The sequence below is a fragment of the Danio rerio genome, chromosome 23 (genome assembly GCF_049306965.1).
Source record: "Danio rerio strain Tuebingen ecotype United States chromosome 23, GRCz12tu, whole genome shotgun sequence".
NCBI classification, from domain to species: domain Eukaryota; kingdom Metazoa; phylum Chordata; class Actinopteri; order Cypriniformes; family Danionidae; genus Danio; species Danio rerio.
The window spans coordinates 31,830,272-31,846,996 of record NC_133198.1 but is presented as its reverse complement, the minus strand read 5'-3'; the positions used below and the strand labels follow the sequence as shown (position 1 = coordinate 31,846,996).

The window sequence follows — 16,725 nt, the reverse complement described above, 5'->3', positions numbered from 1 at the left end:
GGAGAAAACTTGCATGTAATTATTTTATGTTCAATCAACTTAAATTTATAAAAACAATTAAGGTAACCTAATCAATTTGTGTTGGGACAACATGAAGGAATTGTGTAGGACCCTGCATTTACAGCAGCTGAAACCTCAATATTTCTATCATTACAAAAACAATGTATTAAAATCAAATGCAATAAAAGTTCCAACTGACTGTCTTTATCAGTCGTCAAAAACGTTATCATCAAGCGCCATTTGAATAAGAGCTTCAGGCGTGCATGTGGAAATGTAAAAGTATCTATCCAATCTACTGAAATGAAAAAGCAAACGTGAAACTATGAGCAGAAACGCATACACAGTTTGATTGACTGCTGCAGTGAAACAGGCCCAGTGTGCTCACAACACAGAACACACTTTATTTGTGTGGTTTGGAAAATCTAAAAAAATGTTTACTTAGCAGCTGAGGAAACAGGAGTCACCATGTGTTTCGGGTTAAATACACATTTCCGCATTGAAGAGTTTAATTGCCAAGCTTGGCGCATTCTGCACTAAAGCAAAGATCCCTGAAAAAGCAACTCCGAAAACCGCACTGAAAATGATACACAGCCAAAAGGCTTAACACGTGTCCTTAATTTCATGCTCCAGACCTGAAAATCATTTCCTGAATTTCCCATATGGCTCTAGACAACAGGGCCCCGCATCTCTCAAAACAAAATTTAAGATCAGCACGAAGCCGACTTTATGATTTGTTTAATGGCCGTTTGGATGTGAAGTATACTTTGCTGCTTTCCAGCAGGGCACTCATGACAAATTAAGCTTTTTAATTCAATCTCCAATCGGAGAGAGATTTTCGAACAGCGTTTTGAACAATCGATCGATTTTTCTGGAACTAGCGGAGGCGTGTCTCTTTAACGGCGGAGGTGAACCACAGACAATATTTTTGGCAAGTCAGTTTATGGGTTACGCACTTCATGAGAGCGACGGAAGGATGCTGGGGGGAGAAACGTAGTGGTGAGTCTGCAATTCGAGCAAACTTCAGAAGGGTGAGAGATCCATATTTTCACTTCAATTTGTGCCAGGCCAGATGTGTTTGCATATGCTTTGCTACAGGATCCAGATGCTTCAGTAAAACACCCATGTGCTTAACAAGCTGTGGACATAAAACATGCCCTCGGTTGTGATTCCAAAGAGCTTTTTGGAGCCCGTTACCGGATGATTTATCGCCGTATCGTAAGATACAAAGTGTGTAGAGTTTCTCAATCTGAGGAATGGCAATGTGTTTTCAGCAGGCGATTTCCCTCAGATGACTATTCTTTATAGATTATAGGCATATGTCTTCAAAAAGGCCTTATCATCATGAGGAGCATTCTTCTGAATGATAATTACACCATAATGCATTAAATTAGCATGCAAAGACAACAAAATCAACACTGACAAACAGCAACGATTACACATTTCGATATCTTAATGTCAATACTTCATCTTTCTTTGCTGTTATCTCTTTTACTGTGGGTTGATCATCCTGCAATGTCTACCTGGGGAACTATACACCATACTTGTTCATTTGCATGGCTGTTTGTTTGTTTAAATGCCAACTTTTGTTTGTTTCAGCGGTTATTTGTTCAGTTTTCCAGTCGTTGCTCATTTAATCTGTTGCAATTACTTTTGTTGGCTGACTTGTTTATCTTTTTGTACAGTTGTTTGACTATTTGTTCAGCTGCTTGTCCAATTTTTGTGCAGTGGTTTGTTTTTTTGTTTGTTATTTTTTTTTTCTAGTGGCTTGTCCAGTTTCCTCATCCAGGTGTTTGTCCAGTAGTTCCATCAGCTGTGTTTACTTATATATTCATTTTTCCAGTGCTTTGTAGTAATTTGTTTAGTCATCCATGCGTTTGTCCAGTTGTTTGTCTGTTTGTTTGTTCAGTTGTTCTTCCATTTGTCCAGTTGTTCATTCAGATGGCTGTCTAATATTTGAATTTTTCATTTGTCCATTTATTTGTCCTTTCATTTGCCTGCTCACTTGTTTAACTAACAAACTAGGTTGCTGTTAATGGCCCAAGTTAAAAGCAATACGATAATAAATCCATTCATTAATTTTTCTTTGGCTTAAGGTTGATTTATATTTCTAGTCTAGATTTATATTTATAGAGATCAGTGTGACCCACTGGCGCAAGCCATGTGAGTAGTCGTGCATTTTTATTTCTGCGTGAGGTTTGTGTTGCTCTGCAATAACACTTCTGAAACACAAGCAGGTAGTTTTTTTTTTTGTTCCTCCGTGTCAAGTTTTTTTTCAGAGGTGTTTTTTTTCTGAACGCTACAAGTAGCTAAAACAAACTCATTCAGTGGCAGGAGCTAGCGGACGTGCAACAACTTTAATCATAAGGTGAACACAAAACACAAGTTTCCATCTAAAGCTCCTTCACAGGACTCAACAAAAAAAAAAACAAATAAATAAATAAATTAAAAAATTCGCTCCAATCGTCACTGCTGTAATCAATTGCTTCATTCGTCACAGCTACCAAGCCGACCAATCATAGAGCTTGTGCTACGCGACATGTAGTTACATTTTTTGAAAGGTGAGCATCAGCGCCAGCCACAGCGAGGGCTGTGTGACTGTATGAAGGACCATACGCGTGCGCTTGACGCAGAAGTATAAATCAGCCTTAAGTCCCTTATTTATCAGGGGTCACCACGGTGGAATGAACCACCAACTATTCCAGTGTATATTTTATGCAGCGCCCTTCCAGCCACAACCCAGTACTGGAACACTTTCACATTCACACATGCACTATGGCCATTTAGTTCATCCAATTCACCTATAGCGCATGTCTTTGGACTGTGGGGGAAACCAGAGCACCTGGAGGAAACATGCAGAGAACATGCAAACTCCATACAGAAATGCCAACTGACCCAGCCAGGACTCGAACCAGCAAACTTCTTGCTGTGAGGCGACAGTGCTAACCACTAAGCCGCCCACAATAATAAACTTATATAGTAAATATAATTTACTAAATTAATAAGTCAATACATGATCATTCAATACATTTATTTTAATAGACAATAACCTAAATAAATAAAAAATCCTTCCTGTTTCCACACTTAAAAGTGTTCATTTAGAATCCTTCTGTATTATCTGTACACATACTCCTAACTTTGGTTTAACAAAGCCAGCTAAACTTCATCAAGAACACATTAAATGTATACAATCACATTTTACAGGCAACAATTTCAAACATTATTTATGAACAAAAAGTTTCTTCCTTTGTAATTCTTCCATTCCACACGCCCCCAAACTCATAAAGTTAAGGCTGACAGAAAATCCTGCTGGTCCATCTCTTAAGCTGCAGTATGGGTGGGGGTTAAATAAGGTCTCAGCCCAGATGAAATTAGCAGAAAGCAAATGACAGATAGAGGAGAAATCAGAAGGTGGCAGCAGCGTGGGTTCACTTCCTGTGCCTGGATGGCTTGCTTGCTTAAACGCGCTGGAGATGGCCGCACACGTTCTTTATGGAGCTCCCATGACATGCCTTGTCCTGCTGATGCACATTTTTCTCCTCTGAACGGCATATGAGCTCTGTCACTACTAATATTCACATCAGGGTGAGGCATCAGTCTCAGTGTCACTGAAAAATGCCCTCTGTTGTTTTAAACTCAAAGTGGCCTTGTTTTATAGAGGCTGTGCCCCTGAAACAGAGAGCCGCGAAGGGCCTTATGAAAATGCACACTGAGGGCTTTATTTAAACTCAACAAAAGAAGTGTAGCTTATGAGTTATAACATCAATGAGACAGAAAAAAATTTTGTAAGTGGAGAGGAATGCAACCATTTCAGACTACTAAACTCCTTTTTTTCTTTAAGCTTCCTTTTCATGTGTTAGCTCTGCTCTGTAAAAGTATTTCAGAGAATGAAAGGCAATTTTTGCATATTTTTGTGTTAGAGATTACGCAGTTTGTTATGTAATGCACAAGGAATTTTGTTCTCTGATGATGTCTACGCAACAAATTAACAATGACAGGAAAATGAAAAAAAAATGTTGTTGGCAACCACTGCCACATGCATCAAAGATGATCCCTATCTCACTCTTTTAAGGCAAATGGCCTATAATGACAAGAATGCTAAAAACTGAAGGAATGTTCTGATTATGTGATATTTTTAAGCCAACATTGCCTTGTTTTCCCATAAGGTAACCTCTCATGTCATTCTAAACTAGTTATTCATTTATTCTACAAAAATTAAGTTGTTTTTGCAAAATACAAACAGCTTTTGTAGAGTTTGTTTACATTAACATAACAAGCAGAGATCTATCAAATAAGTATGTTTATGTTTACATGCAACATGAAATTCAAATGTTAAATAAGACAGTAATGTCAAAGCCTGAATATCAAGCCTGATCTCACGAGGAAACGTAAGTATTTAAACGTTATTTTACGAGTTCAGTCGTACAAAAATGTACAATTTTAAAAAGGAGGCGTGGCACCCAACCCCACCCATCATTGGGTGATGAGCAAATCATACTAAATTGTACAAATTAGATCACACAAATTCATACAAATTAGCTACTAAATCAAAAAGTTATGAATTGCCGTGAGATTGTGTTGGAATATCAGCTTCAGTTGCTCAAAATCATTGGCAGGAAATCTATCAGATGCTGTGATATTTTATGTTAAAACACTTGGTACCTGTGAATGCACCACTTTTTTGATTGGGTGATTCTGCCTAAAATAGGCAAGGGACAACGACCGTTTTTAAGGTCTACCACAGTTTGGAAATGTCAAGGTTTTAAAACCGACAACATTTTCTTTTAAACCACTTTTGTAATTATATGTAAGAAAGTATATGTAAGATTTAGTTTACATTTTCTTTTTTGTTTTTTAGCACAAAAATATCGCCAGCTGAAAACATATTCAAATGTCACCTTAAATTGTAAAGATCAATGATTGATTTGAAATATTTAGCCTGACATGTTTACTGCTCCTAAATATTTTAAATGTTTCTCAAAATAAAATATATTGTGTTCAAAGGGGGAAAAGTACTTTTTTTTTTACCTAGACAAAAACAATTTTTTTAGAGCAGTAATAACAATACAGCCAATATCCATGCCTTGCCTTAAATCTGTCAGTCAATAACATAAATTTGTGCTTTATTACAAATGCCTTGTTGTGTACAAAATATTACTGCCACCCCTGTCTAGGAATACCTGCTCAAGCTCAATACGTGTCCACAGTGAGGACTTGTGGGAGTGGTTAGTCTTGATGGAATTTATGTATAACATTTGGAAGGAAATTCATGTGTGAGGTGTAGCTTGCGTGTACAGGCATCAGACATGCGGACAGGAATAAACGGCTAGAACACTAATAAAGGCATTTACATGCAATGTGAAAATGGGGAAGTACCTGTTCTGATCAGATTTTGTTTAAGCCATGTTTAACCAATAAAAGAATGTGGGTAACATGTTTACATTAAACATATCAGCTCAGTGCTTTCCACTGCTTTGAAATATATTTGCGGTGGAAGCTGGACTGAAACATACTTTAACACACGACACATAAATTGTTAACTACATGTGACACAAAAAATAATTTATAATTTAAATAATACTGTTACTGTACCCATCGTTTCTGCTGACAAAGCTGTTGAAATAAAAATTTCCTCTTTTTCTTATTTTTATGCTATTTAGGAGACATCTGCACACAGCTGACATGTAGTACAGTATTGCCAAAGCATGTTAGATATGTATAAAATATATAATATATCAAACATCATCAAATGAATAACAAACACAGCAAATGAGAAATAAACTACAGAAAAAAATGAATATAAACAGACAATATCTCGAAAACGGATAAAATTTAAAAATAATTAATTAATAGTGAAAATATATCGATAGATTATTTAAATGAGGCAAATGAGTTGATTGACCATTTCTAATGTTGTATAAATATTTTGCAGCTAGTTTGGATGTCATTTCGTCCTCTCCAAGTGTACAGGAAAGTTTTTTTTTTTTATTTAGATTTAAAAATGTATTGTTTGTTTTTTCTGTCAATTTAACAGCTGTGCACGCTGGCAGTTTTGAAGCCAAGTCAAGCGGTCTATTAAAACTTGTGTAGTCTGAGAAAAAAAAAGTAATGCAAAAACGCAACAACTTTAGAAAGCAAAAGTCGACTCCAGGATATTTTAGGAGATTTAGAAACACCAGCTGGATGCATTTTGAAGCCTCTAAAAGACCATTTCTGTGAATGTCTGCAGAGCATGCGAAACTCTCTGAGGAAGTGTTGTTGACCGTTCCCGCGCACACACATCGAGCATTACGAAATGGGGTAAGAGTAGATTTTCCTCTTGTTAATCGAACGTGGATGTTGGGTTATATTGAGCGAATACAAAAAAGTGTAAAAGGATTTTAATATTGGTAAAAAATGTATCATCAAATATACGTAATATACCTGGGTGGCCAGCCCAAGTAAAGTCTATGTGTGGGAAATCAATAAATTAACAAACAAGGTTTGATATTAATAATATCAAATGCTAGCAACTCTACAGCTACATATCACAGTGCATCTCTCACTTGACAAAATTGGGATTTAAGACCTGTAGTAAAGTGGTATACTCCAAGAAATTTCAGCTTAAATTTTGTCCTGTACATTAAAGTATGACACAAATTTATACAGTAGGACTTGTTTTATCACTTAAACAGTCATAATAAACAACATGTATGGTGCTTTATGACATTTAAGCTCTCAATAAGCAGAAACAGTAGGACCTTCAGCAAAATATCTTGTTTTAAAATTACACTCTTTTAAAAGCTCCTACCCAGAGCTTTGTCCTAGATGTAAAGCAGATAGAGGGACTCTCCTACATATGCTGTGGTCATGTCCTGGCTAAGAAGAATATTGGAAAGAGGTCTTAGAGGTCATTGCCATAGTTGTACAGTTGTAAAGGTACTAATGGAGAGCTTAGACGTACCCTCCTAGGAGATACTGCACTACTTGATCAACAAAGAATTAATCTGAGATTTGTCAGACTAGCCCTCCTAACAGCCATAAAATACATTCATCTTTGAGATGGAAGGATTCAAAACCACCTTTTACTTCCATGTGGATTAAAGAAGTGTCATCTTATATGCCTTTGGAAAAATATCATTTCGTTTGAAAAAAAAAAAAAGTGTCAAGATTTGTTTGTCAAATGCTGGGGCAGCTTTATTTCTAACTTGAGTGTAACAGGACAGAATGCTTACTGTAGATAGAACCTGACTTATTTATGTTTACTTGTTTAAATTTATTTGTGGCACTATAAAGGTTTGGGGCATGTATAGGACAGTATGTGTGTGTATGAAAAATCTAAAAACCCAAAAAAATATAATGTTCCAAAAAAAAAAATATTGGTTTGAAACGACATGGAACGAGTATTTAATGACAGAATTTTCATCAATGTGTCCATTGTGGCAAATGTGTGTGTGCGTACCTGTGAGTTAGCCAGCTCTTGTGTCAGCTCCTGTATTTTCTTCTGTTGTTGGACCAGCAGCTCCTGCACCGAAGCCAGGGTCATCTGCAGCTGGGTGACTGCATCCAAAAACACACAAATGAAGGTAAGACTACACCCAAAACAGTTACCAGAAGTTCACAAGCAAGAAAAGCAGCAGCTCGAGTCCATACGCAGTGCGAACGGACACATCTGTTTGTCTGAGAGCATTACCGACGATCAACATGCAGCGGTTTTCTCTTTGATTTAGCCTTTAGCTCAATCAGTAATATAAGACACCTCTATTTGTAGAAGATTAATCACCTACGTCTGCTCTTATATCAAATCAGGGTCTCTTAACCTCCATTAGCATGGCTTTGAAACGCCGGCTCTATCAAACTCTCCAAACAATCAACAAGATGGAAAAAAAGCCGCTCATTTGGGAGGCAGGAGGGCTAGACGCTTCTGTCCTCACTAATCTTACTAAATACAGCTCATTTTCCTCCCTCTCTGAAGATTGAATTATTGTCAGATTGTGCTGGTCCCGAGGATTAGAGAAAGCCCAAGAAAAACAGCCCTAGCAGGGCCAGAGTTGGTGTTATTAATGGGGGTATCATTTCAAATAACCCAGAGCACAAGTTGCTCTCCCCCTGTTTCCAGTCACACATGCATTCCCAAACAATGCATTAAGTTTCCAAACTGATTATGTTACAGAAAACCAATAAACGCCTCTATAAATCATGCTCTGTAAAGTGTTAAATCAACTCTAATTGGATTAACATCAGCAGATATTATTAGCTGCCGACTGTTGGCTCTCCGGCGCACTGTTCCAGGGCTCTCCTTTCATAGGAACAGCCTTTCCACTCTCTGCTTAAGAGCTGTTACATGTTTCTTTCTCTTACAGCCTTTGTCTGTCTCATTAGGTGACTACTTACAGACTAAGAAATGCCAAACTGTTTTTCTTACTGAATAATAATGACGGTACAAACTGTTCCTTTCTGATGTCTGTGTTAGTATTAACAAGAGATTTAAAATCCCATTTATTAACCTGTCTCTGAAAAACGCATTTTAAAGTTGTCATGAATTGAGAAATACACTTTTCTTTATATTCTGACACATGCTGCACTATAAAAAAACATTCTGTCAGTTTCCAAACTCTGAGTGTTCTTGTTTTTAGTGAAAATCTCAGTGACAAAATAGCATCTCTGCAGAAGATTGAACACCTACTTCTTTATCACTGCCTCTTTATCACCGTTCTCTCATGTACACATAAAGATATATAACAAAAGACATGACAACAAATGTTTTTGTGTTACTTAGACCTATTGTTAAAATTTAATCAGGTTTCAACTATTTTTTTTTTTAATTATACAAAGTTTAACCAAATTTTTTTAGTCAGTTTGATGATGATGATGTTAGTTGAGAGAATGTTTTTTTACAGTGTTGTAGAACTAGGGCTGGGCTGAAAAACTATATCATATCGAATCGCAATAAAATTCATGTCGATAATGATGATAAGCTGTGTACATTTTTACTCCATATTGATCAATGCAAAGAGCCAATCACACAGCAGGCAAATGCAACAACAAGAATCTGTAATTGTATTGATATTAGAGATATGTCACCCAGTACTGCAGTTTAGCAGTAAGTTAGTAATGTGTATTTATCTAGCGCATTTATTGTGTATGGTCATACACCCAAAGCGCTTCACAATCATGAAAGGGGGTCTCCACACTCCACCTCCAGTGTGCAGCATCTACTTAAATGATGTGACGGCAGCCAGAGTACATCGCTCACGACACACCAGCTATAGATAGAGTAGAGAGACAATGACGGAGCCAATTCGGTGGATGATTTGGAGGCCATGATGGTTAAGGGCAGATGGAGGGAATTTGGCCAGGACACCGGGGGTTACACCCCTTCTCTTTACCACAGAGAGTCAGGACCTCCGTTTAACATCTCAACCCAAAGATGGCGCTCACTGACAGTATAGTGTCCCTTTCACTTTACTAGGGCATTAGGACTCACACAGAGCGCAGATTGAGCGCTACCAGCGGGCCTCACTAACACCACTTGCAACAGCAACCTAGTTTTTCCATCTGGTTTTCTCCCATCCAGGCACTGACTAGGCTCAGCCCTGCTAAGCTTCAGTGAGCTTCAGTAACCGATCTTGGGCTGCAGGGTGATATTAGCAAGCTCGATTCGACTTTCCTGACAGCAGTATTAGCTGTTAACTGTTGTTTATTTTAACGATAAATATTTTTACCATTTTAAGTCAAATATTTATTTCAAAATAATTCTGTAATTGTTTATTTTTAGGGCGAGGCAGTGGCGCAGTGGGTAGTGCTGTCGCCTCACAGCAAGAAGGTCGCTGGGTCGCTGGTTCGAGCCTCGGCTCAGTTGGCATTTCTGTGTGGAGTTTGCATGGGTTTCCTCCGGGTGCGGGTGCTCTGGTTTCCCCCACAGTCCAAAGACATGTGGTAAAGGTGAATTGGATAGGCTAAATTGTCCGTAGTGTATGTATAAATGAGAGTGTGGATGTTTCCCAGAAATGGGTTGCGGCTGGAAAGGCATCCGCTGCGTAAAAATGTGCTGGATAAGTTGGTGGTTCATTCCGCTGTGGCGACCCCGAATTAATAAAGGGACTAAGCCGAAAAGAAAATGAATGAATAAATGAATGTTTATTTTTAGAAAATGCAATAAGTATTTTTGTTTGTGTACTGTATTTATAATATCAAAGACAGTTATTATATTTTATATTGTATATTATAGAAAATCTGAATATGTAAACCGTTTATGTTAATAAACAATGTTTTAAAATGTTATATAATAAATTGCTTAATCTTTGTTGCTTCAGTCATTGTTGGGAAACTCTTTTAAAGCTGGAAGCATTAACAACTTATATCGAAATATATCGTTATTAGGGCTGTACAATATTGGAAAAATTTGACATTGCAACATTTTTTTCTCTGCAATATATATATTTAAAGTAATTAATAAAATCTTTATCAAACTTTATGCTCTATTAAAAGGCTTTGAACTATCTTAAAATGCTTACATAGCCACAGGCCCTAAAAACACATGCACATGATTAACTTTCACTCTATTATGCTTAAAGTCTCCACAAATCTTATGTGTTTTGACCTGTGGTGTCTGTTCATCTATAATCCTAGCTCAACATTGCATAGCTTGCGATTTAACTATTGCGAACACACACTGAAGCCCTAATCGGTATTAGTCAATATGAAAAAAAATATCAAGGTTGCATTTTTGCCATATCGCATATTGTAGAACATATGGATACCTCAAAGGAATAAGATGAGACAATGTGCAGTGCAAAGTTGAAGAAATAAACCAGGCGAGCAAATCACAATTCATCAGTCATCCTGTCTAAAATGAGCACAACACAGCAACTGTTAAAAATCCATGATAGAATTAGTAAAAGTGCTCAGATTAGTCAGAAATAGAGCATTAGTTTACTGTCGTGTGGCATTCAGTGTTGAGAGAATAACCAGTGGGCTCTGATGTCTCTATTTGCATCGTTCCACTCATTTTGATGTATAGACATGCTGTAATATTGTGTCAATAAGACCGTGTTGTTTTGTTCGCCTTATTTTACTGTGGATGTGTTTTTAAGAAAGACAATCCTTGACACAGGCTTTTCAGAAAATACTAAACATAAAAGATGCAGGGCCTATTATGCTGGATCAATAACATACCCATCCATAAGTGTGACTAACAGTGTTTTTACCATGTGTCACTGCTGTTATGCCCGTTACAGATCGTTGAATGCACATTTGAACTTGGTTCATACAGTCGCATCACACCTAGTCATGTGTGCTTTAAAAGCTATGATGGATGAAGGTCCTCAGACAAACCTATAATACAGAAATCTGCAAACCACACAGAAAATTAGTAAAATATGCAATAAATGAACCCTTTACAAAAAGAATAACTTAATCAATTATAATAATTTTGTTTTATATGCAATTGTGGATGACTAAAAGTGGAATTCACTATTAGGAACTCAAATGTTCTGTAAAAACATATTGTTAGAAGGTATCCTTGGTGCCATAAATTGTTTGAATCCTTCAGGCAACATCTCCTAACCCTTCCAACCCTTTCAGAGCATTGTTTCCTTGGTAAAGTCATTTGAATAACATAGCCTAAAGGTCTATAAAGCAAATGTCACCACAGCTTATGTCAACAGCAATTCCTGTGATATTACACACGAGCAGCAACTGCACCAAACATTCGCTTCATACTCAAAACACGCAAAATAATGCCTCCATTCAGCGTGGCTCGCATTTCCACAAACCTTCTCTTTGGAGAAAACAATTGGGCGAATTTGAGATCCTGCAAGTGGCTTCGCAGCTGCTGCTGTGAAGAGGCAGACAGTGTGTATAGCGTAAATTATTCAGTAAATACCTCTATATAATGTACACTGCATATGTCCGGACCTGACTGAGCCCTTTATTGGCCAGCTGGTCACCAATATGCTCTCCGCAGACAAAGAGAGCAAGCGGCAAGCGCAATTCCATTACGGCAAGCACAAGCGTTAGCGCGCGTGCGATGAAGTGCTTCCAAGACCTGTTCATTAATTGCGTGTGGAAAGTTGTTGGGAAATCATAATGGGAGTCAAGGCCTACACTCAAAGGCTGTAGGAGTAATGGAGCCACATTCAAAGGAATACATCACTCCAGCGCACTTGGCACTAGAGAAATACATGAACTTTAACAAAGGAGTGCGGGCAATTGGCAAGAGCGGCAGTCACTTGCTATTACTCACGTTGTGAGAAGAGGGGGAAACTCACTCCGTAATTGCAACCCTCTCCCAAACTGTTAACTGAAACAGTCATTAACTACAATAGCAACTTGGCTACTGCAGCCACAGCAAATTAGATCAACGGCGTGACTGACTGAGTGACTGGGGGTAGGTACAGCACTTCCAGGAGAAAGGAGGGGTGGGAAAAAAAAAAAAGACTGTCAGGGACAAGTGTTTCACAAGGGAAATATGAAAAGCAGCTTCAGCCCGGAACAATATAAATACTCTTATCATCTGAATCTGAATGCGACGCTAAACAAAACAGGAATCCTGCTAAAATCCAAACAAAATGAGGGCCAGACGAGCTGCGTAACACAAAGGAGGGATTTTTTGCATATATGAACCAAAATGGCAATGAAGAGGCTCATTTGATAATCAGATAAAGAAACCCACATCAAGCTTGCACGCAATGGCTCAACAATCGACCTGGCCTTTCGGTAACCCTCCCCAATCCTGAAGCTGGCCAATGTAATGCAGAGACAGAGCTCACTGAAATCACTCGCCTTTATCCAGGAGATCAAAATAAGCAAATTTGGGGCATATAAGATAATGAAAACAATATTACATGCGTAACCGAAAACTAGACTGAGATCTGAAGTTATTGCTGTACATCCAGTTTATTTCCATGATTTTATAATGCCAAGATTAATAAAGCTAAACAGCAAGCATACTCGGGGTACGTCCATTTCATACATGACAACTGGTCTTTTATCTATTTTAAGTCATGAGTGCCTGTTTTGCATGTACTGTTTCGCCTTTACAGACCGTGTGTTCTATAGAAACAATTTTCCAAATTTAAATGTTTACATGGTATTGAGCCAGACTGGGAAGAACCACCTGTGGTCAGATTGTATTTATCTTTATTTTTAAACAGCACTGAGTCATTCACTTTTGCATTCTTTTCAGAGTAAAAACTTTGAATAAAAAATTGAATATTAAAAAAGTAAAGTTAAATAAAAAAAATAAGGTAATAAAGTGATGATATGCATAGGTATAAAAAAAAACAATACAGTAAAAGGACTTTAATTTACATAACAACAAAAAATAACTAATATTACTAATAAATTATGATTTTTTAAAAATTGTTATGATGATTAAATGCATTAAATTATTTTAAAATGTTTTAAAGCCTCTGATAAAAAAAATATAAATAATAAATACTTTAATATTGATATCATTTGGTTATTTTTAATACAAATGCATCCATATGCCCTCATTAACTTTCTTTGGACTTAGTCCCTGATTTATCAGGGGCCGCCACAGTGGAATGAACCACCAATTACTCTGGCATATGTTTTATCTGGCGGATGCCCATCCTGCCGCAAACTTGCATTGAGACATATCTTGAAGTATGGTAAAAAAAAAAAAAATTCATTTTATTTTCTTGTCGGCTTAGTCCCTTTATTAATCGGGGGTCGCCACAGCGGAATGAATTGCCAACTTATCCACCACGTTTTTACGCAGCGGATGCCCTTCCAGCCGCAACCCATCCCTGGGAAGGGAAACATCCACACACACACTCATACACTATGGACAATTTGCTTACCCATGAAGCTAATTAGCTTACCCAATTAAGCTGTGCCGGATGTCTTTGGACTGTGGGGAAAACCAGAGCACCCGGAGGAAACCCACGCGAACGCAGAGAGAACATGCAAACTTCACACAGAAACGCCAACTGAGCAGAGGTTCGAACCAGCGACCTTCTTGCTGTGAAGCAACAGCACTACCTACTGCGCCACTGCTTCGCCAAAAATAACATTGATAACCTCACTCACCCTCAAGTGAGTTTAAACCTTTATGAGTTTATGAGCATCTTTTGTTGAACACAAAAGTATAACACAAAAGTATAAACAGTATATATATATATATATATATATATATATATATAGAAGAAAGCTAAAAACGTAACCATTGACTTCCATAGTAGGAAAAAAACAACAAATACTATGCAAATCTGTAGTTTCAGGTTTCTAGTTTGATTCTGAATATGTTCTTTTTGTGTTCAACAAAAGAAAGAAACTCAAACAGATTTGGAACAACATAATTTTCTTTTTTGGATGAACTATCCCTTTAACTTTATAAACTTTACAAAAAAAAAAACAGATAACTCAAATATCTTGACACATTTTTTTTCTACATTTGTCTACAAAAGAAATAAATTCAGACAGTAAAGAACAACCCTTAAGAACAAAAGCAGGAATATGAAAGCTCTAATATAGTAAGCTGCAGGAGTCATTTTGTATTGTTTCTTTACAATGATAAAAACAAAACATAAGAGTGTCTTCTTCTTTGTGAATTGTCATTTACACAGAAGACGACACCCAGCTGCAAGTCACTAACGAGCCAAAGTTTCTTCGGGAAGTGTCCCGCTTTCATGGTTGCCGGGATGTTTAATTACACCGGCTGCGTAGTGGGTAAAGAGAGGGGGAGGAGGAGGAGAGGCATCCCTCTCTGACAGCCGAGCTGAGATTCCTCACCTGTCCAAGGCGGGAGACGCACCTGTCATCGCACACTTAATCACCAGCGCGCTCCGGGCCCAACCGGGGAGCCACACCACCACGCCAAAATTAAAATGAACTTTCTTGCCACGCAGTTAAGAAGGCAAGAAGAAAAAAAAAGAAAGAGAAACGCTGTCATTCCTCTTCCCCTCATTAATATTCTGAGGTTAAGAGCTTTTCAGCGAAACGTAATTAATTGAAGCTGAGCTGACAGTAAACAAGCAATTTCAAATTAAAGCAAAATGACAGGACCGTCATTTGTAAAATGTGAGCAGATTTTGGCGACAGATAAATGAAGGAAAATGTTAAGGAGGAAAAAGTGATGAAGATATTAATCTTCACCTGTCTGTGTCAGCGTGCCACTCATATCCGCGATGTTGCTCTCGATCCGCTGCAGATGCTTCTTGTCCTCTTTGCTGCCCATAATGAGGGGAAGGATGTATTTCTGCAATTAAAAACACGGCACGTTATTAGAATTCCTCTCAGGAACAGGAAAAACAGGCCTGTGGACTGGGACTCACTCATGTCACCATACAGACAAAAGGCTATCTACTAGCGTTAGCGTGCTTAAACAAAAACTAATCAAAAATTCTGATCAAAAATTGTTATGAATTATTAATTAACAGGACCTATTTTGCACCTTTTTACAAGATGTAATACAAGTCTCAGAAGGCCCTAGAAAGAAGATTTCTTATTGACCTTATTCTAAAATGCAGAAGTGCGCCTGTTTTCGCGATTGTCTTAGAACTTCCGATTCAGTCGCCTATGGGAGAAATGACTAGGAATAATAAACGGCAGAAAACGGTCAAACTACCTGCTCTACAAACAAATGTTTGCATGACTATACAGACCAAGTAGAATAATAAAATTAGAAAATATCAAATTGCAACATCAAGCAGCCTAATGAGCAGTTTTTAACGTCAAAATATGAATGGAAGTGAATGAGACCGGAAGTCTCAAGCCAAAAAGATTCAAATGGCAGCGCCCGCTCGTCGGCAGAGAATAAGGTGAATAGAGTAGCATGCTAAAGATGCCCATTTTGCTATTGTGTGTGTTCCTTTAAATGCAAATGAGCTGCAGTTTTCTGCCCCTTTACAGAAGGCAGAGCCTTTACAACCATGGCTCAGATACTCTCAAGAGATCTGTTTGGTTTTATAATGTATCATGTCATCATACTCATCATACTCATGTGATATTGCTAGTTCTTTACATCACTGAAGTTTAAATTCTGCATGGATTTGTAAGACTTGTCAGTTTAAACATTTTTTTTTACACGTATTTACATAAAAAGTTGAATACAACATTTCTTTTTACTTAAACGAGTTCTTTTTTTAGCATTTAATTGTGCATAAACTGTCAAAATCTCAAGCTTCAACCTGATTAATATTTTGTGGAAATCCTAATTAATTTTTTCAGGACTCTAAAAAGATTATAAGAGCAGCGTTCATTTGCAACAGAAATCTTTGATAACATGTTATTACTGTAATGTTTTGACCAAGAGCCCCTTTAAATACATCCTTAATGAATAAAGGAACTATTGCGTATCATTTTTAGATTCAGTATTTTTCTGAAACAATAACAAGGGTTTTTGAACAATCACAATTAGGGGAAAGAATATTGAGCAAATACATTTTTACAGAACAAATTTCACACTAAATTCAAATGTAATTTATTTAATTTTTCTATTTAAATAATTAATTCTATTTAATAAATTAATTAGAGATGTAATGATTCACCAAGAGCAGGTTGGAAATCGGTTAAAATACGTGACGATTCAAACCAGTAGAAATGTTGAAAGAATTGCAATACATTTTTTGAACAGAAGATGACGCTGTGTTTACAGGCGCAAACTTTCGAGCAAGAGGTGGGGCGGTAGTTTAAAATGACACCGGTGAGGTGCCCCAGACAAACACAAACTGTGTGCAAATACTGAAAAAGACGTTTACTTACACTAACAGAACAATAAAT

General features: G+C 37.3%; 1 protein-coding gene across 5 annotated transcripts in view; it reads right to left on the bottom strand.

Moving 5' to 3' along the window:
* Positions 1 to 16,725, bottom strand: part of pex14 (peroxisomal biogenesis factor 14) — a 119,707-nt gene that overhangs the window by 11,083 nt on the left and 91,899 nt on the right. For all 5 annotated transcript variants that reach the window (XR_012398581.1, XM_073939130.1, XM_073939132.1 and 2 more), the window contains 2 exons: positions 15,100 to 15,202; positions 7,439 to 7,536 (listed from right to left, as the gene is read on the bottom strand). Coding sequence is in view for 4 of the 5 variants with exons in the window: in XM_073939130.1 (XP_073795231.1) it covers positions 7,439 to 7,536; positions 15,100 to 15,202 (201 nt within the window). In the remaining variant the exon portion in view is untranslated. The remainder of the gene's footprint in view (positions 1 to 7,438; positions 7,537 to 15,099; positions 15,203 to 16,725) is intronic.